Source organism: Ochotona princeps, chromosome X, assembly GCF_030435755.1.
Source record: "Ochotona princeps isolate mOchPri1 chromosome X, mOchPri1.hap1, whole genome shotgun sequence".
NCBI lineage: Eukaryota > Metazoa > Chordata > Mammalia > Lagomorpha > Ochotonidae > Ochotona > Ochotona princeps.
Genome location: NC_080865.1, coordinates 50,504,160 through 50,526,380, shown reverse-complemented (window position 1 = coordinate 50,526,380; position 22,221 = coordinate 50,504,160). Strand labels below are relative to the sequence as shown.

General features: G+C 38.7%; 1 protein-coding gene across 1 annotated transcript; it reads right to left on the bottom strand.

Moving 5' to 3' along the window:
* Window positions 1-564: 564 nt before the first annotated feature.
* POU3F4 (POU class 3 homeobox 4) lies at window positions 565-1,841 on the bottom strand. The gene has a single exon (XM_004592787.2). It carries the CDS (start codon window positions 1,770-1,772, stop codon window positions 687-689), a length of 1,086 nt encoding a protein of 361 aa, XP_004592844.2. The 5' UTR covers window positions 1,773-1,841; the 3' UTR covers window positions 565-686.
* Between the last annotated feature and the right edge of the window lie 20,380 nt (window positions 1,842-22,221).

Below are 22,221 nucleotides of genomic sequence, written 5' to 3'. Positions count from 1 at the left end.
ATGTGAAGTGGTCGATTAGATACAAATTATCTCACAAATATTGTGTACAGCTTGTAGTAAAACACCGCAGACATTTAGAAACGCTATAGAAGTTTTAAAAAATGCAAAACTAGTCTATTGTAAAACAGATTTCACCTGAAATACAGCTGCTATAACCAAGGCGCTGGAAGGTTATTTAGAGGCACACATCTGTCTTCCCACCCCACTCCCTCTCCCCACCCTGCCCCCCACATTATCCCACTCCTTACTCTTCCTAGAGAGGAGCGACCCAAACAAATCTTACTCAGTAAACAATATGTATTGATCAGCAGAAAAGGTTGGAAAGGACTGTCCGTGTAGCAGGGAATATGAGATTCCCGCCTGGACTGCTGCTTTATGTTAAATATTGTATCAGCGTTGAGTAGCTTGAACACGAGCATGACTTTTTTTTTTCTTTCTCAAGGTAGAATCCCCTGTTAAGAAAGGAAGAAAGAAGAAAGGAAGGAAGAAGAAAGAGAAAGAAATCGGAAGAAAGAATAGAAAGAAAGAAATAAAACAGAAAGCAAGGAGAGAAGGGTGGGGAGAGTGAGGCAGAGCAAGAGTGCTAAATAGCAATAATAAAGAACGTTAGAGTGAAAAGAACAGAGGGAGAGAAAAAGAAATCCGCGCTGCTCCCAGTGCGGCCGCCGCCTCCTCACTTCCTCCAGTCAGAGATCGTGGCAGGACGTGTCTGTTTTCACGGTGTGCGAATAAACCTCGTGCGGCTGCTGATCCCCTGGTGGAGTCATTCTTTTCTCTTTTTGTCTTCGATTACAGAACCAGACACGCACCACTTCTTTCTCCAACTGGAGGCTGTCTGCCAGCGAGGAGATCTCCTGCGCGGCAGGCTTGGGACACTTGAGGAAATGGGTCTCCAGCACGCCCTTGACACTCACCTCGATAGAGGTTCGCTTCTTGCGCTTGCGGCCCTGAGCGGCGATCTTGTCAATGCTGGTCGGACTCCCAGTGGACGAATCTGCCTCCTCCAGCCACTTGTTTAGCAGAGGCTTCAGCTTGCACATATTCTTGAAGCTTAATTGCAAGGCCTCAAACCTGCAGATGGTGGTCTGCGAAAACACGTTGCCGTACAGTGTGCCCAGCGCCAGCCCCACGTCGGCTTGCGTGAAGCCCAACTTGATTCTTCTTTGTTTGAATTGTTTGGCGAACTGTTCCAACTCATCCGATGTTGGAGTCTCCTCGTCCGAGTGGTCCTGGCAGTGATGGGAGCCCAATTCGTTGTGGTCCGGAGGTTCCCGGAGCACCGGGTGCAGGCTCTGCGTAGATGCGGCTGGCGGCGGCGGGGTGAGTGCGCCGTGCTCCAACATGCCGCTCACCGTAAAACCCGGTTGCGAGTACACGTTGAGAGGTTGACCGCTTGATGTGATGGACGGGTTTGGAGCCGGGCTCGCCCCCCAGGCATTCGGATGGTTAGCGTGAGGCGAGTGATGGGCTACGTGTGGAGAGCGGTGATGGATGATCGCACCCAGCTGCAGGTCTTCGCGCCCGGGCTTCACGTCCTGCTGGTCCAGGGGGCTAGCGGCCAGTGTGGAGGACCACGGACCCCCGTCGCTCAGACTGGTCACCCAGTGATGCCCGAGGGGATGCCCATTGCTGGGAACTCCCTGCAAGTAATCACTTTGGAGAAGTTTCTGAGGGTTGCGGAAAGGACTCCCCTGCTGCATGCCCGCAGAGTCCGCATGGACCAGGGAGCTGGAACTGAGAATGCTGTAGGGATTCGAGGCAGCTGTGGCCATGGTGGATGAGGATCCCCTACTAGTTATAATGTGGCAAAGGGAGCTGCTTCAGCCTTTGACATCTACGGTGCGGGGGAGCCAAAGCAGCCAGCGCAGGTTACCGGCAGCAGCCGCGGCCAATCGCAGCGCGTCTCGGGCTGACCAGGCGTGAGCACAGCCAATAGCTGCTCGGGAGGCTGAGCTCGCATTCCAAATTAGGCCGCTTTAGCTGGGGAGTTTCAGCTAAACCCAAGCAGGAAGTGAATCAGTCTTTTGGCTCCATTGGCTGCCTGGCGCTGAGTGGCTGTGGTTCATTTGATTAACCCTTTCTGCTCCCCACCCCCCACCCTGGACTATGAGGGTGTTTGTAGGGGAGGAAGGAAAAGAGCGAGGTGTTTGTGTATACGTTTTGGGGATGGATAGGATGGAGGGCGGGGGTCGGGGTGACACAACACGACAAACTGGGATTTAAGAACTCTTTTTTAAAATTACATTAACCTAAATAAAGGGAAAAATAAAAAAGTTTAGGTGTAATTTTGATAATACTGCAGAGGGATTTTTCAGAATCCCGCAGCGTTCCAGATTAGTTATCTGCCAGAGAATGCACAACAAAGCGTGGATACAAACTTCGAGCAAAAGTAACGTCATCGACAAGACTCTAAATCAGCAAACTTGCAGTATGTGATTCTACAGAACTATTGCAGTTTAATCTATTTCATTTTATCAGTGATAACAGACTCAATACAAAGACCTGAACGCATCTAAGATAAAGATCAGAAATTTCTTCTGGAAAAAAAAAAATTAACTTGTGTAGGAAGAACTGAAACATTCTGCGAAACTAGTTTAACTTGATGCTGGCAAAATTGTTAGATTGAAATTTGCTTCCCAGTCAGCTAGTCAGTTGGAAGCTGCGCTTTATTGCTGCTCCAGGTCAGCTCGCTTCAGAGGTCCAAGAACTTCTGTCACAGGCGCTGCTGGCAGAGAAGCCGGCAGCCTTCACTGGCGGCTCACCCCCAGATACTCAGCGGGCTCACTAGCCAGAGGCATGGCAGAAAAACATTCAGGATCCCACTTCAGGTGCTGTCCCTTTGGAAAACTGTTTTTAGCACTCACCCTCCCCTCACCTAAAGAAAAGCGAATTATTTAATGTGTCCTTAGAAATTTAGACAACGAAAAGGTAAGTTATTATGACATCAAGTACCATCAACTTCTCTTCAGTCCACGTCGAGCTTGCATTTGTCTTCAGTTTGAGAAGCCAGGGTTGGTTTTGCATTTTGATTAGAAGAAAAGACAGGAAATACTTAGACTCCTCCAAGCTTTCGCAAGTTAGAGAAGGATAAGTCTGTGTGCTCCACAGCCCCGCGCAAAGGCGTTGCTTGGAAGCAGAGTAAGGGGAAATGCACAGCTTTTTAGATTTGCTCTAGCTGGGAAAAGGCAACACCGGATACCCAACATGATCTGAAATTTAAAAAAAAGGACCTTTCATTGCATAATTTTGGAGGTAACCTAGCTGCGTGATTATATTTGCACTTACAGAAGACAGCATCAGAGTTCCCTTATTGGTTTGAAATTCCATTAAATATATTGCTAGAGCTCCTAGGTTAAGCTTGATTTAAATTTGCATACATTTTCATATATTTAGCAGAAATAAAAGAAGGCTTGCAGCTACCAGAAAGTCATTAAGGCATTAGTTTCTCTAAGAAGACAGATCTGAAGAAAATGCAAGAAAATGAGAAAAAATAAAAACAAGGTGAGCTTATTCTGCCATTCCTTTATATAGCTATAGAGCATCTATTTCCTATGAAATGAATCATTTCTTATGAGAACACAGAGCATGAGGGGATGGTATTGGTAAATGTAAACGTGTCTATTAGAAATGAAAACCTGGCATCTGGTTGAGATTTATTTCTTTCTTTCAATCTTAAAAAATAAAAAAAGATAAACACTTAGCAATTATTGTCAGAGAGGATCATTTACCATCTCCATCCCCCATCCCTGATTGAAATTGTAGTTTCATTTGCCGTTGTTCTATTGTAAGGGCTTATCTGCTTTTAAACTAGAAATTGATTTTTCTTCTGTCCCTTTCTCTCTCTCCTTTCTCTCTCTCTCTCTCTTTCTCTCTCTCGCTCTCCCTCTCTCTCAGCTGAAGAACATTATTTCTTGTTACCAAATGTGTGCATCTTACTTTTCATTTGGAAATGAACTTCTGGTTTCTGAAGAAATAAAAATCAAACAAAAATTAAAGTTTTGTGGTGCTCTGTTGGGCTGCCTGTTTGAGGAGCCATTTGCCGGTCTTTGTCAGGTCAGTTTGGAGGTCATAGAGAAACGCGTTGGAGAAATAATACGTGTAAAACAATCGTGATCATTGCCATGTTGTTGGTAGGTTCCCCACCCCCAACCTTGCAGCTGCATTTGGTTTAGTGTTGCTCACCCAGTCTGGCTGTGCAGAGGGTTAAGGTGATTATCAACTGATAAGGCTATTCAATGAAGAAGGGGTTGTTTTTCAATCTATATTGCCTGACTTCTTATGATCAACCTTCCTCGTTCTTGTTCATGGGCTCTGCTCCAGGTAGCCCATTTTGCCAGCCAGGCAAAAGTGGTTCAGACCATTTGCCCCAAGGTTGAGGGAGGAAGGGAATTGGAGTAGCAAGGAGAAGGCATCTGAGCCCTGGACAGGTTTTTCATACTGTCGTTTTTTCAGTCTGTAATGTAAGAATTGCTTCTGTCAGGAGCACAAATCATAATCACTTTCTCTCTCTCTCTCTCTCTCTCTCTCTCTCTCTCTCTGTGTGTGTGTGTGTGTGTGTCTTGTCCCTTCTTCCTTCTGTTATTAAAAAATTGTTCTCATGGACATAGATACCATCCATTGAATTCGGTTCAGTTAGTATCACGTCCTTTATCAGCTGTGATAGAATCGTCTCTTGCATAAGGCATTCTGTTTTTTGAAGAAAATATCTGCATATAGTCAAATCTTCTTGCTGTTCTAACTAATCTACTGGAGAGGTTTCCTTCGCCCTCTCCTGTCAGTCTAACTTCCCAAGTGTAACAGATGCCGCTCTCAAGCGCTCCTTTCTGCGGCTTCTCTTTATTCAGTCTCACATATTTCTCCCCATGATCTGGGTTTCCATAGAGAGAGGAATAAAAGGGGGGACCATGGTCACAAATCCCCTGCCCCATGCAAAATAAAAGAGCCTCATTCAATAGACGACCCCGTCTGGACATGGGAGAAAAAATAAGTCTTTGCGAAGCTACTGTTGCAAAGAACTGGTAACTTATTTTTCATAGGCTGCTTTTTTTTTTTTTTTTTTTTAAATTAAACTCTTAGTTATCACTGATAAACCGCCTCTGCAGCAGCTGGGCTAAGTGTACACCTTGTGCTCCTCGTTCTCATCTTGAAGCTCATGATTGGTTCTCAGATTGGATTCTTTGCAGTGCCACTAGATCTGCCGTTTGAATAATCTCGCATTAGCTGAGCCAGGGCAGCTAAAAGCCATCCTAGAAAGGAACAGGGCTTTAAGGTGAGCAAACTGTGACTGTCATGAGTCCACCACCTAGGTTCCACAATCAGTACAGATTTTTCAATTCCTGTGCCAGACAAGCAACCACTTTCCTTCCTTGCTGAATTGCCATTTCACCACCCCACCTCATCCATCTCCCTTGCTAAGGATAATTCAGTTAATATTTCCAATGAAGTCCTATTGGTTTGGTTTACTTATGCATTTTGGGATGGGGGACCGGGGGGCTCTCCATAGCTTTCCTTCCTCACAAGATCTAAGAGTAGCAGCTTCTGAACATCTTCAGAGACTCACACCCATCTCTTTCAAAGCAAGGGAAGGACTCACAAAAGAAATTAAGCAGATCAATGTGGCTCAGGTCGTGCTCCTGTGGAAGCATGCGAGCATGGCCGCAGCTGGGCAGCCTGCACTGAAACTCCTTCGGAAAGCGTCCCAGACATGGGGATTATGTTTCTTGCCTATTTCATATTTGAGTGTAGATTACCAGGCATCCTCATTATGTGAACAAATTGGAGGAGGGAGGGAGAAGGCAGTCTGGAGCTGGAGCTAGCAGGGGGTGGGGGTGGGGGTCGCAAAAAAAGTCCAAAAGGCCAGATCTGATTGTGTGTAATACAGCATGAAGCTCCAGACGGTGGGATGTGGCACATAGGCGTGACCTCAAGACTGAAAACTTCACCTTCCACACAAGTTCACTTTGGAAACAGGACAAGCTAGATTGGCTTGGTAGAGACAAGTGCACATTTTCTTTTTAAAACCAGGAGCTTATAAAGGGAAGAGGAACAATGGAAAAGCTTCTCAGCGCTGCAGAGAAAGAAGCCTTTTTCCTGGTGTCTGTTGAGCTCATGAGACTTTCTGGGTGTGAGCCACAGCTGCCCTTCAGAGCACCAGCAACTGTAGCTGCTCTTGTAGTCTCCTTTCTTCTCCGTTCTTTCTTCTTCGCAAACTGCCAGGACCGGGGGCGGGAGTGGGGGTATGGAGCTGGTGGTATTCTGGGCAAAGATTTTTAAGAGAATTTAGGTGGCAGTAGCAGACATTGGCCAATGCTTGCTCAGGCTCAAATAGTTTATTTTTAAGGTCTCTATTGGGTCTCTTGGATGTGAGGAAAAAGATCCACAGAGAGAAAATGGAAAAGGGCTAAGGGAGAGAGTAATCACACAGGGAGTGCTGCTGCAGAAACAGAGTCACCTAAAAATAAAATATTCATCACGTAAAATTTAATGCAAATACTCCAATCTGCTAAAACCCTAGTCATTTGCTAGCAAATTGGAATGTCAATGGGAAAGTGCTGTGGCATTGTGTGGTTGGGACCGCCTACAGGATGGTTAGAGGACTGGCAGAGACAATAGAGACCCTCTCTGAAGTGGTAAAGGATGCTTGCTCCCAGAACCAGGTTGAGTTGATCTAATCTCGGTCTCTCTTGTGCAGTCACTGATTCCTATGCACTGTCATTTTCAGAGTGTGAACCCTAATCCTATAGGGTCCCAAGGAAAGCGGTCTATGGAGACAAAGTTATTATCCAGCACTTAACCTGCTATGATTTTTTTTTTCCAGCACTAGGATTTGAGGATTCTAGGAATCATAATGGACACTTGCCAGTCACTTATTTTGCAATGCAGACAGGGAACTGCACTTCTGAGAACCCAATTTTTTATATATATATATATATGTATATATATATATATATATATATTAAGTAGAGTATATATATGTTACTTTGATGTTCCCAAATTTAAGTTGTCTTCAGTTTTTAATTTGTTGTCGTAATGCAGAAATGACAAAACAAAAGATGAGGAAAAAAGAAGTTCCAGAGAGCATGTAGATACATTAAAGTCTGTGGATCATTACTTGAGCAATTAATCAGTCAGCCAACTGATCATTAGATGTTTTCTATACGTGACTTTACTAGTTGAATAGAGCCACCCAAATTGCTATTCACTTCTTCCCCTCATAGATAAAGGTTTTAATACACGAAACTGTTAAAAATGCTAGGGCTTCATTCACAACTGAGATCATGTGTCTTGCCTTGCCTGTATCTCCAACTCCCAACCAATGTTCCCTAACCCCTTAATAAATAGTACTCATCTGGAATGGCAAGCATTCTGTCCACAGTTCTAGCTGATTTGGGTATTGCAGGAAGCTTGATTATCAAATGAAATATGGACTCCTGAGAAAATTTGTAGGTAATAACCAGCTGAATGTTTCGTGTCTATGTTATCATTGTGGATCTCCATGGTGGGCAAGAATCTATCACACTTAAAAATAAGTAAGAGAATTAACCTGTTGTTTGTTATTATTCAGGTATTTCAGTGCTGATTTTATCATATTTTGCAGGAGGAAAAGTATGCATAAATGGGACATAGGGCTGTGAGAAAAACATTCATGCATATATGCATATGTTGTGTATATATGTGGGGGGCATACATTAAAATTTGAGGGAAAAGACCACTTCGTGGGGATATTTTGGTAATCCGCTTTTTTAAAAAATAAGATATTAATTCTTCCTCTGTTCTGACTGCTGTTATTTTTTCTTGAGGGAGTGATGTTGGGTTCCCCAGTGTTCTTTTCCTGAGTCTCATTTTCCTGTTACTTTTCTTTGGTCTGACTTTTGCATTTTGCCCCACTCTGAGTTTGAGGATTCTAGATTTCCCTCCCCTGCCCCAGTAGAGGTTTATTTGATCTAGTTTGTCAAATTCCAGCTGCTTGTTGATGTGTCAATTGGGTCACAGCGCGTGTCTGCACGTACATACACATAGACACCCTTGCACTGGTGTAGACGTGCGTAAATTTTATAGCCAAGAACTTTTTGGATTCTCTTCCCAATGTACAAGAATTCACAAGGGAAGTAGAAGAAACCAATTCCTCATCATTTGGTTTTTGCCTTTAGTGGGTTTGCTTCGGGCTCCGTTAAACTACTCTGCAGTCCGCTGTTAATTTTGAAGCTGACACGTTTCCAAGTTCATTCTCTCCACCTAAGAGGATGGAAGCTACGGAAAAGGAGAAACGGAGATCTGTTCCAAAGTTTGGGAAGCGGCCTGGGAGGGAGCGACGCGATCTGGGAGGCCAGAGGACCCCTTACCTCCTAGGGAGCAAGATGAGAGAGCCACCGCGGGGCCGAATTTAGTCTACCGGACACAGGCCGAATAGAGGCGGACTGACGACTGACTAGAGCTGTGGGGAGAGGGGAATGGTTGAGATGCTTTCATTCCAGAGATCCCGTCTGAAGTTGATGCTCCAAGTTTTGGGGTTTCGAATCAGTCCGGTGGCGAAAAATCTGAAAGCTGGTAAAACGATTTTATTTTGACAACCTCCTTACCCTTTCCCCCCTCCCCCCAAAGTACTATCTTCTATCTGTTATTTGGAGCAGTGTCTGAGGGTTGAAAACCAGGCCCAGTTCCCTCGGTTGGAGGTGGAGGGAGAGGGCGGGGGAACTAGAAGTAGGGACACCCAAGCGGCTGTGCAATCCAGGAGGCACTTTCTCTCTTTTTCTCCCGTCGTAAATAGCTCTGCGTCTTGGGTAACCATTCCCTGGCAAACTTCTGCTATGCCTAAGGCAGTTTTCACTTCTTCAACACTCCAAAACTCAATGCCTTGCGTCCTAGGCCTTCACTACGATAAAGCGTTCAAGTTGCCACTTAGCAGGCAAAGTCCAGCTCTCTCATTGACAAAATGTTGCGCATCACCACAGCCCAGTTCCTTGTAACTCCTTCCCCGCTCCCGACCCAAGTGCAGATGAAAGCAGCTCCCTGTGATTTTTCTTGTGAGTGTATTAGGGTGACAGTCGCCCTAAAATGTTTTGTCTAGGCACTAAGATGTCAACTCTGATCACATTGAGTGCACAGGACTTAAACCTGCCTAATCTCCCTTAAAAGGAACAAATTTACTCCTTTTAACCAATTGATACAGGCAAGAAAAATCTTGAGCTAATAAGGAAAGATTTTCAGGGCAATCTGACCATCCCGCACTCAAATTCCTCTTGCACAGCCTGAAAAGAGAATTTCCTTTAGCGTCTTCAAATTGAACTGACTGACTTTGAGACTTTCTGTTCCCTTATCTTCTTAATAGTTCTACTTTTGGAGAGATATTATGATTTCCTGCTTCCAAATTAAACTACAGTTCAATCACATCTGCTCTCACTGTTGCCTTTATAGATAATATATCCCCAGGTGCTTGATGAAGACTTTAGGTATGTTCCTTCTCCCTTGAAAGAATGGATCACACATGCTTGAGTGTTTGTGTGTGTGTGAGTTTACGGGGTTAAGCCATTGCGTATTGGGGAATAAATCTATTCAAGTACAAATGGCCTTTAATAATAATTTTGACTCTAAATGTGGATCTCAGCTCTGCAGAAGCTGAATCTTAGAACTGTGGATAATTGGTTTTCTCTTAATAGCTATTTGACAGCTTTGTAAAGAACTGAGCTTTCTCCTATATACCCACATTGGTAATGGAGAAAATATTTGTATCTTCCACACTTTGTTGCTATCCCTTAGAGAAGAATGACATTTTCAACCATTGGATACTTCTAATACCATCAAACAGTCTGAAAATGTCTATGAAGGAGAAAAATATGTCACAACACACAAACAGAAGTATCTGGGTAGCTAGATTCTGTTTACTGAAAATCTACTACAATGGAAGAAAAAGCTTTCTAAAACTCTTTGACAACTTGATATATAATGACTTCTTTATACATGTATCTTGTCTTTCCAAGTTTCATTTTAGGCAATTGGAATCATAACTATTTAATAATCTATTCTACCGTATTTTAAATGGAGGGATATCAATCGATGTTGTGAAAGGAAACAAGAATATTGCTATTGGAAGATATGGGAGATGTTGGGAATAGTAAAGTGAAGTCTGGAGTAAACTGAAGTTTGACTTTCACTAGCTTTTAAACATTCAGTATAAACTCTTCCAAATACTTATTGTATTGTATGTAAAGATTGTCAACAACAATACAATAAAATAGTTAAAAAATGGTCTCTGCTATCTATGACATATTAGATAGCATAGTGTCTTCATAGTTCATAGAGTGATGCTTATTTCAGAGGTTATGGTTGAAAGTAAATAATGTTTATGAAATTAAGTAACTGATGAATGTAGGAGATTTGTTAAGAAAGATACATTAAAGTATTTCTAGCTTTCATTCTTATAGTTGGACAGTGTTTTCAGTCATGTTGGGTTATTTCTCATTTGTTGGATCTGCAAACTGCTTTGAAATGACTAGTATGTAAGTGCATTGCAAGTAAACCTAGTGAATTAAGATGATTCTCTATCAGTTTAATTTATGTTTTATAGTTAGTTTAGCATTCTGATTTGATTGCCTTAGTAATGTGAATTGCCTACAGCTGCTGATGATACAGCTTTAATTCTGTTTTAAAGGTCATGTAAACATGTGCCTGTAGCATAAGGAATGCAAATTCAATTCCCTTTTAATGTTTCCTCACATTCACTTCACAGCTTTCACCTAGAAAATTAGCAGGATTTAATATAAAACTATTTTAACATTATGATTTCATTAAAATCTTTTTTTTCAATGCTTTACTTTTCCTTTTGCAGGGTAAAGAAGTCTTCCTCCGCTTTGCAGTGCATAGTACATGCAACACACATCACTCATTCTGGAGGCAGAAAAACACTTCTGTTAAGATCTATTTACTTTTCTGATGCTTTTACTAACAAAGAGCTGAGAACTTCATTTGAGTCTCCCTATAGCTGCAGGTAACAAGGACACAAAACAAAGTAGATAATCTAGCCACATTTTAGATTGCAGTAGAGAAAGGTGTACTATTATGTGAACATGTATGAGCTTCCAATCAAGCATTTTTAGACTATAACTACATACTGGAATTTGATCTGGGAAACATATATCAGCAGGAAAAAAAATAGTTAAAATAATGTTGATATTGAACAGAACGTTTTATTTGTTCAAATTAATGAAAAACACGTATAAATAATGGCCTCAAGGTTTCATGTCTTAAATATTTGTTGCCTTGCAGAATTGTAATTTTTACATTACTTAAAATATATTAACCCTTGAGATTAACACAAAATTCTGCCATTGGATTACATTAATAAGTTCAGAAATGTGCTTTAGGGAATTGAATAATGTTTACAGAGTATACAATTTTTAGTGGAAAAATGCATCACATAAGAATGAAGTAAGTGTGCTTGTACAAGGAAGCTGAAATAAAGGACAATTTTAACTAATTCTGTAATGACACCATCGTGAGATCTTACAACTTCTTTCTGCCTTTTTTTATATTTTTCTAAGCTAAAGCTGAATGAAATTTTACTGGAGATGATATTTTCAGTCATTTTTATCATTATATTGGATGATCCAAACAATGACATTGTTAAAATATGTAAGTAGACATTATGTATCTAAAAATTATTTGTTAATGTGTTGTTAATATAAAAAAATAGAAGGACACATGAATGAATCTGATCACGACCGGTCTCAAAACATTTGGTATTGAGAAACAGTAATACAGAAGCTTGGACCTCAAGTTTGAAAGATAAGTACTATTCCAACGTGAGGAATATGTTTTATACTGTTTCTATTTTGACATTGAATGCTGCCCATACAATCATGAGTACCCGTGGAGAAAAGGACTAAAGTCATAGACATCTTAGATACTGATCTAAGAGGTGGATTTTTCATCTTTTGCCTCTAGTTTAAGTACGTTTCTCAGGCATTCTCTGTTCCTCCTTTTCTTAATAGCAGAGATGTCAACAAAGAGTTCACATTTAAAACCTGTAGAAAGTATTTTGTTTTCATTAATATTCTGGACTCTAGCAATATTGTACTGCAGAGAGATGTGATTGATGACAAATTCAGCACGAAAGTGGATTTTGCTTTCTGTGATTTGGCTCACTTGCCTTATGTCAGTATAAGTTAGAGTTAAAAGTGCATGGAAATAGATTTGTTTTTATATCTATTGCATAATTGTAGTGTTCATGTACATGCATTCTTTGAATGGAAATCACAGATGGGGAAGCCATTTTACATAACTTGAAATAATCTCCAATGTGTTTTGTCTTTGATAGAAAACTTTTAGTTATATGATTGTTGTCTTAAGGAAATTTAACCTGTTCAATTATGTTTTCTTGACTTTTTTGGTGTGGGGGTGTTGTAGGAGGCATTTACACTCTGAATAATACTTTTGAAGGAGCAAATTTCTAGTTTTTCATCCTTATTTAACATTTTAAGGGCTCTGCTTACAAGAATCCATCTTTTTCAATAGAAAGAACAATAGATAAAATACAATTCCCAAACCAGATCTGTACATGGAGGTCTGAACTGAATCTTCATAATTTATTTGCTTTTGTACGTTGGATGTCACCTTAATGGGGTGATGCTGTATCCACAGGTGTCACTTATATTGTAGGTGCATATTTTGCTTTGATGATGATATCAATACCACTTTCCTGTGGAAAATGTTCAAAGATATTGTTGAAAATTACTTATTTCATGACTGTATGTTCTTGCACTAAGACAGAACACTGCCCATGTATAACATGTGTCTCACAGGGAAATGCTTTATTGAAATGACTAAAGATAGCAATAAAAAATTAAAAACAAGACAAAATAAATTCTCAGCATTTGTATCCAACCCAGCATATTGTAGTTCAGTTGCAAGACAGATAATAACCATGCATCTTCAAAATTTCACAGGTATGCCACAGATTCAGACAAAAAACTGCACTAATTTTAATGTATTTCTACCTACTATCTTTTTTTTAAATTTCCTTCAACTGAATCTATTTTCACAATTTTCTAATATCCTAGAGTTTTCCACATTCAAGAATGGTGCTTTTTATTTGTGTTCTGAATATGAATGTTTTCAACAAAACAAGTTATATGGAAACAGTTGTTGGCTGAGTCTATTGATTTTATCCTTTCATTGCTTTAAATATGAAATGTTTCGATGATTTTATTAAATTAAAAATGACATTACAAACACCTGTGGTAGTCTCATATGAAATCTTAATATAGTAATGCACCCAGAAATATTTTGTTATACGTATTCAGAGAAAGTTTACATGTTTATTTAAAATCAGCTTCAGTAGAATAACTAATAGAAAAAATGTGCTTGGAACAATGAGTTGCAATTCAACATTTCCTAATAATGTATGTTCTTATATGTTCTACTGTGTGTTTTTCTTCGTTATCTTCTTATATCTGAAGTTCTATTCCCGCCCCCCTTCCCTCCACCCTATGTATTTGATCATTTCTCCAAGTCCCTTGGCTGAACCAATCTCTTTTCATGCAGAGGATAAAAAGAGAAGAACTTCAAAGTAGGTTCAGGTAATTAACAGCTGAGGGGAATATAATCTAAACCATAGGCCCTGCTTTGCACCCAGGCTGGCTCTCTGAGCCAGCCGGCAAGGGAGTGCCTATTCCCTGTAGCATCTAAATCTGCTTCCTCTGAACAGCTCTGCCAGGCCTCCAGTTATCACATCTGCATTTCAAACACCATGGCTCTGGCATTAATTATTAATTAGCCTACAGTCACCCTAGAGGATTCAAGTTCCAGTCTGCACATACTTATTCATTGACCTCTATCTTAGTTTTTGTTGGGAGGGGGTGGGGGACTCAGTAGAACGCTTAATAATTTCCTTTCTCATAGACCTCAAGTTCTAGTTTCATGAAAAGGAAACAGTATATTTTCCAAGCAGGAATACTCACATTGTGGCCCCCAAATCTGTTTACAGTAAAATGCTTTGTTGAAATTTGAGGGGCAGGGAAGGAGTGAAATGATTTATAGACAATTCTGAGTGTTGAAAGATACTTTTTTATGTTCAACAAATCGACTGGCTGTAGTTTACTGAAATTGAGAGATATGGTCATGGGACAAGGCATGATATTTTTCAGTTCTTATTGAGAGTAATTCTGGAGCCTGTAGAAACAACTAGACTCCATTCCTGTGCGATACTTGTATGTGTTGGTAGTTTGCATTTGAAAGCGAAAGCAGGGATGTTCAGCAAAACCACAAACATGAACATGATTTTTAAAAAATTCTTCTAATTTTTTTGACTTATTTAAATAAATTCTTTTATCTTCAGGAAATATTTTCATGTGTGTAAACTTATTATATGATTTGTGTTAAATCTTTGAGCAGTTATATGAAAACCTCTACCTTTACAGAATAACATAAAGGCAGAGCTGAGGTTGTGTCTTAGAACTGCCACTTACTAAGAGGACTTAAATTCCATAGCATCTGTGAGTCTCCGATATTCCTTTAGGAAAGTGAGGGTAACATTAGAGCCTAACTTGTATGATTGTTAAGAGAGTTAAATGACACAAGACATAAAAAATATTCATACTGTGGTCTGATAAACTGCAATGATCAGTGTTGTAAAATTGTAGCTTCTCCTGATATTAAACTTGCATTGCCTTTTTAAATAAAAAACGTTTTCTATCAATGTAATATTTATCTTATTTTATTATGAATCTTTCTATACTTTGTCTTATTTTGGTTTTGCTTAAATGTCAATTCCCCACTGAATATTCTTCCCAATTTGGAGTTTTGAATAATTGTATATGGTCATGAACACTGCTGTCCTTCTTTTAAGGTGCTAACTATCACTAATGCACCCTTTAGCCCCCACCACTTGAATTTCCTTCTTCTTTCACCTCAAATCTTGATTTCTTGCTTTGCATTCTGCCAGGTTTTTTTTTGGGGGGGTGATCCTGGTCATCACTGTTGAAATCATTCTCTAATATAAGATATCCTGTGGGTTTTCCAAATGTTTCAGTTTTATCCTTGCCCTGTGGAGTCTCCTCTGAAACTACAATCCTTGGAAACTGTTTTCTTTTGGTGGAAGTCATTCACAAACCCCTTCCATAGAAATGTGACAAGAATGGGAAGGCCATGGGTCTTATTGCCTGTGAGAAGAAGAATGGGAGAATGGTCCCGATACATAAATTAGAACTAACTATCCTACCACTTGTATTTAACACCTTGGAGATTTATTTTTTGCATTTTTTGTTTAATTATTAGCAAATATAATTGTACTACTACTTTAAGGCAATTTTAGTGCTACTTTTCAGCTTAACATTATATTAAATGATTTTTTTCTGTGTCATGACATGTGCTTCATAAATGTTTTTAAAGGTTTCATACCATCTCATCTTAAACATATTATAATTTATACAATATTATCCTTTTGTTGACCTTTTGAATACAATAAGTGTAAATGATTTATATTTACATGTAATTTGTTTTTTAAATCCTGATTTCTCCCGTGGTTTCAGACTCTGGACACACACATATGCACACATACACAGGCATACACACACAAATCTTGGCTTTGTTATCTCTTATATCAGCTATCCTTTTTAGTATTGACTCATGTTTAAATTAAAAATATTTCTCTATTTTGATCTACATTAAAAAAATAGAAAAAGATTGTAAGACACAAAATCTGAGTTTTACTTTCTGAGATTTCTGTTCATATTTGCAAAGTTTCATTGATAAGCCTTCTTTGGGAAAACATTTTAAATAAAATTATGAATTCTTATCATAGCTAATATTTATCTTTATGTTTCCCGGAAAAAAATACATGTGATTTTAACACCCAATAGACTTTATTGCATAGCCCAAATCCCACATCAAGAAAGTTTAAAGATTTGTCAAAAGGTTACCACATCTGTAAAATTCTATATAGTAATGCTAGCAGGAAAAATTAGGTTTGTTCAATATGAATTGTTTATAGTGAATCAGTAATGGCTCTTAATAAACAGATTGTATGTTTTCGAAAGTTACAATATATTTAAGTGATCCATTTGGGAAGTTGTTAGAGGGAATTAACGTTAATCTTGGCCTATAGTTTCCGGAATCTCTCATTTCCCTCTTATTGAGATTCAACTATTTGTTTTCTGCCTATTAGCTATCTCTTACTTAAATCAGTGATAAACTGAAATTATATAATTGGAATTTCATACTGCAAAAAAACAATACTATTATAGAGTAAGCATATCACATGGCCAGCATTGAGAGGTAAATCTACAGAAGAATCATCTCCTCTTCCAATTGAGAATTAAGGCAAGAAGTGTATGACACATGAATACAACTAGGATTCCATGAGACATAATTAAAACAGATAACTTTTAAGACATAATCTCTACAAAACTCTTTATTGAAATAATTATCAATACATTCTAATTAACCAGTCATAGGTTATTGAAAATAAATATTAAGATTTTGTCTTTCAGGCTATCTTAAGAGATAAATTAAAAAAGAAGCTATTTTGAGATATCCATTGTTTCAGTGTAGCAACATTTAGGATATAAAACTAAAATTGTGAGATAGTTATGTTGTTCAATCATTTCAAATATGTGTGTGAAACCAATACAAAACTTTATTACAGAACTCTGAATTGCTTCATCAAAAACTGGAAAAATGCAAGTAGGTATTAGTGCAGACTATCATACTGACAGAGTTCATGAACTGAGTTTCTAAATTATTCAGAAAACGTACCTTGTGTAGGTCACTTAAACTGATAGCATATCCATAGGTAACAAAAGAATCACTGTTTCAGAACTAAAGTCATTAAGATGACTAATACAAAGTTTAGAGGTCACATTGCTGTAAATAGATTTATGAAAAAATCTATTATTAATCCATTAATTTTAATAGTTATTTACTAAATCAAATAATAAATGCCTTTTTAAGATTGTTTCATTTCATTGTGTACAATGGTCTGCAGTTGGCACCATTTTGCTGCAATTGGTATAATTTCATTCTTTTTGGTGGCTGAGTAGTAACCCACGGAGTAAATGCACCATCGTTTCTTTTACCATTCCTCGTTCGACTGGCATCTGGGTTTTTTCCGTATCTTCACTATTGTGGATATTGCTACTATAAGCATAGGGTTGCAGGTTACTTTTTTATATGCAGATTTCACCTCCTTTGGATATATTCCCAGGAGTATAAAATATGGTTGTCAGTTGTCTTAACACTCTGCACACTAACTTCCACAGTGGCTGTTCAAATTACACTCTGACCAACAGCAAAGCAGAGTACTTTTCTCCTCATATTCACATCAGCAGGTGTTTTTGGTAGATTTCTGAACGTAGTACAATGTCACTGGAGTTAGGCAGAACCTCAATGTGGCTTTTATTTTTATTTCCCTAATAGCTAGAGTCTGAGCATTTTTATGCATCTATTAGCCAGTTGATTTTTTATTTTTGTTTTTTTCAGTTCTCTCCCCCCAATGACTTCCCCTATATTATTACAATAGCATAGTCCTTCAAACACAGAGCCCACCATTCTGCTATTTAAATGTATCTTAGCATGGCCATTTGAATTTGTTCTTTCTTTTATATTTTATAATCTTTATTGGAAATTCAAATTTATAGAGAGAAGGAAAGAGAAAGAGAAACATCTTTCATTTGCTGATTCACTGCCCAAATGACTGTACCAGCCAGAACTGAACTGATCTGAAGTCAGGAACCAGTAGCTTCTTTCAGATATCCCATGGGAGTTCAGGGTCTTAATAGTTTGGGCGATCTTCCACTGTTTTGCCAGGCTATAATCAGGGAGCTATATGGGAAGTGGAGCCTCTGGGATATGGCCAGTGCCTCTATGGGATCCTGACACTTGGAGGTGTGGTATTAGCAAACTGACCCATTGTGCTGGGCCATGAATTTGTTCTTTTGAAAAGCACCCATTCATTTATTTCACCCATTTCTTAACAGGTTGCTTGTTTTGCTGTCATTGAATTTCTGAAGCTCTTTGTAAATCCTGGATCTTCCTCACTTATTTGTTGTTCAACATGCAAAAATTTCTCCCATTCTGTTGGTTGCCTTTTCACTTTGTTGAGTGCTTTTTCTGTACAGAAGCTTCTTAGTTTGATGTAATCCCCCATTTGTTTTGGTTTTGACTGCCTGTGCTTTAGCCGATTTTTCTTTCTTTATTTCTTTTTATTGGAAAAACAGATACGATTTACAGAGAGAAAGATCTTGCATTCACTGGTGTGCTCCCAAATAGCCACAATGGCTGGAGCTGAGCCGATCTGAAGCCAGAGGCCAGGAATATCTTCTGGGTCTCCCAAAGAGGTGTGGGGTCACAAGACTTTAGGCCATCCTCTACTGCTTTCCAGGCCATGGGCGGAGATCTGTATGAGAAATGAAGCAGCTGGGACATGAACTGGTGCCCACATGGGATCCCAGCTCTTGTAAGGTGAGGATTTGGCCATTGAGCCATCATGCTGGGGACTCCCCTTTTCTTTAGTTTCTATTATTTTTAAATTTTTACCTGAATTCCAGATTAGATTTACTGAGCAAGAGACAAAGGAAAATATTTTGAATTTTCTAAGAAGTTTTTACCTATGCCTGTAGCTTGTAGAATGCTTCCTATGTTTTTCTCTAATTGCTTCATGGTTTCTGGGTGTATTTTTAGGTCTTTTTTCAATTTGGAACTGATTCTTTAATAAGATGGGGGTCTTATTTCCTACTTCTGAAGCCTGATTTTGTTCAAACAGCATTTATTGGAGAGACAAACCTAAATAAAGCATTACCTAAAGCATTTCTAAGTCTGTCACCTTGTAGAACATTCAGTAGGTGATAACTTTTTATTAATGCAACTTTTCCATATAAGTGTGTGTTCGGCAGCTAATAGTTTTCTGTTTGAATGGTAAGTTAAAAACTTACCCATGTTGTACAAAACATTTTTATTACATTCCCAAGTTCTTTCAGTGGACTATAGTGAATGTAACTGACATATTTCTTGATGGTGTTTGGTAAGCACAAGGAATTCTCTGTGCTGTGTTCTCATGTGATTATGCCCTTGGGTTACAGAGGTTTTAAGTATTTGTCCCATCCCTTATATTGTAACAAGCTGTACATTTCCAGATCTTCAGATATTAACCTGATGTTTCTTTTTTTCTTTTTTTTTTCTTTTTTTTTTTTTGCATTCGTGCTTAAAAGATACTGTGACTATACCTGCCCATGGTAGTCTCAATCTGATTTACTTTCCCCTTTTGTCTAATCTACTGAAGGCTCAGAAAACAGAGAATAACAACAGTTGATCTGCATTTTGCTTTACAGACCACAGTGTGCATTCATATCCAAGATTTTATTTGACACATTAGAGTGAATAGATATAATTATTCTCAATTTACGGAAGGGAAAATGGAGGGTCATAAAATTGAAGACTTGAGCCCAAGGCTTTATTGGCCAGCATCAAGTCTAATTTTTCAGCTAAAGACTGTAACTTGTTTTTTTTTAATAAACATAATCAAACAATTTGTCCTTACATTTTATTTTGAATCACAACTCAGATACCCACATGATAGTATTAATGTTCAATCTAAAATTATTGTGAAGTAGCACCAATGTAATGTTTCAGATCAAGAAATAAAGCATTTTCAGCACTGCAGAACTTGCACTATGTTTTCTTCAACGTAGCCTCCTTTCTCGAATGACAGTAATTGCTCTTCACATTTCTTGAGTTTACTTTTCAGTTTCACTATCCAATGTGCTTACTAAATAACAGTTTAATCTCACCTCTCTTAAGTATTACATAAATGAAATAATATAGTATCGTCTGGTTTGTTTCTGACTGTGTTTGCTTAGCATATTAAGGTTGAATGCCATCAACTTTATTTTACTAGTTGTAGAATACTCTTCTATATACTAGTTATTCTAGTAGTTGTAGGGTAACATTTCTTTGTAGTATTCTGTTGGGTGACTATAATTCTTTCGTATCTTTGTGTTGTTATTGAGCCATTATATTTTATCTAATTTTGGCTACAAAGAATTGTATGATGAGTATCCTTGCCTATGGAATGAACTCACATTTCTCAAAAGCATATATATGTAGCACTAGAATGGTAGGGATGTAGGAAATCTCTGATTTTATTAGATTAATCACAATTATTTGTCAGAATTTTTGTACCAGTTAGCTATTCCTCACTCCATTCTGACTCATGATATGAGATTTCTAATTGTTTTAATGTTATAACTGATGTATAATATTTTCAGACTTTTAAATTTTATCAATCTTTACTATAATGTAGAAGCATCTAATGGTTTTATTTTGCTATAGAATAATGACTAATAATGTTAAGGAACCTTTAACAAATATTTGGCTTCATGAATTTTTTTGTGTGTAAGTGTTTGTGAAGTTCTGGTTAAGTCATTTACATATATTTCTGGGTTGTCTTCTTACTCTTTCTTATGGTGTTGCAGTAATTCTCTGTGTTCTTTTTTTTAAAGTTTTGTTTATTTTTATTACAAAGTCAGATATACAGACAGGAGGAGAGACAGAGGGGAAGATCGTCCACCCGATGATTCACTCCCCAAGTGACCGCAACGGCGGGTGCTGCGCCAATCTGAAGCCAGGAGCCAGGTACCTCTTCCAGGTCTCCCACGTGGATGCAGGGTCCCAAGGCTTTGGGCCATCCTCGACTGCTTTCCCAGGCCACAAGCAGGGAGCTGGATGGGAAGTGGAGCTGCCGGGTTTAGAACAGGCGTCCATATGGGATCCTGGCGTGTTCAAGGCAAGGAGTTTAGCTGCTAGGCCATGCCGCCAGGCCCGATTCTCTATGTTCTAAAAGATTCTTTTGTAACTTATTTAATCACAACCATCTTCCTCTTTGTACCTTATCTTATAATTCTCACAATACAACCTTTAATTTCAGAAAATACATTATTTATATATATTTAAATAATGTATTTTCAGAAATATATATGTGTACATATATATATATAGAGAGAGAAAAAGAGAGAGAGAAAGAGAGAGAGAGAGAAAGAGAAAGAGAGAGAGAGAGAAAATCTTTCATCCACAGTTAACTCCGCAATTGACCTCAATGACTAGTGTTTGGCAGATCTGAAGCCAAGAGCCTGGACCCTCTTCAGAGTCTTTCACATGAGTCTAGGGACCCAAACACCTGGGCTATCCTCTTGTGCTTTCCAAAGCACATTAGCAGGGAGCTGGATGGGAAGTGGAGCAGACGGAACTAAAAACGGTACCCATATTGTATGCCAGGGCTGCAGGTACCTGTTGCACAAAAGTGCTGGCCCCCAAAATACTTTATTTTAAAGGTCAAAATAATTCAGCGATCACCTATGGTTAACAGCTTTTTATGTGTTAAGAATATTTTTTTTGTCTGGAGGATATAAAGATATCCTCTTATGATCTGAATCCTTATTTGTTTTGTGTTTCAAATTTCAGTCTTTAGTGTATGTGATTAGTTTTTGTGACTGTGTAAGTTGGGCTCTAATTAAACTTGTTCCTGTATGAATATTATGTATTGAAGATTGATTTACATTGCTAATATTATAAAATCACAGCTCTTATATTTGTTTCGAGGGTTTCAATTATGTTCACATTTGAATTATTATGCATTGTACAAATATATTCTGAATACTATAATTGTATAAATCAAATTGGTTTCAGTTTGTTTTTCTTTGCCAAAGATATTTTGGCTACTCTGATTCTTTTTTTTTTAAAGATTTATTTATTTTATTACAAAGTCAGATATACAGAGAGGAGGAGAGACAGAGAGGAAGATCTTCCGTCCGATGTTTCACTCCCCAAGTGAGCCGCAACGGGCCGGTGCGCGCCAATCCGATGCCGGGACCAGGAACTTCTTCCGGGTCTCCCACGTGGGTGCAGGGTCCCAAAGCTTTGGGCCGTCCTCGACTGCTTTTTCAGGTCACAAGCAGGGAGCTGGATGGGAAGTGGAGCGCCGGGATTAGAACCGGCGCCCATATGGGATCCCGTGGCTTTCAAGGCGAGGACTTTAGCCGCTAGGCCACGCCGCCGGGCCCTACTCTGATTCTTGACATGATTAATTGCATAAAAAAAAAAACAAACTAGGCAAAAAATTCTTACACAAAACAGCAAGAGAACCATCAATGAAAGGACAAAAAAATAAACAACTTGATAAAAAAAATTTTACAATAATTTTACCAATCATCAGAAATGCAAAATTGAGATATTAAG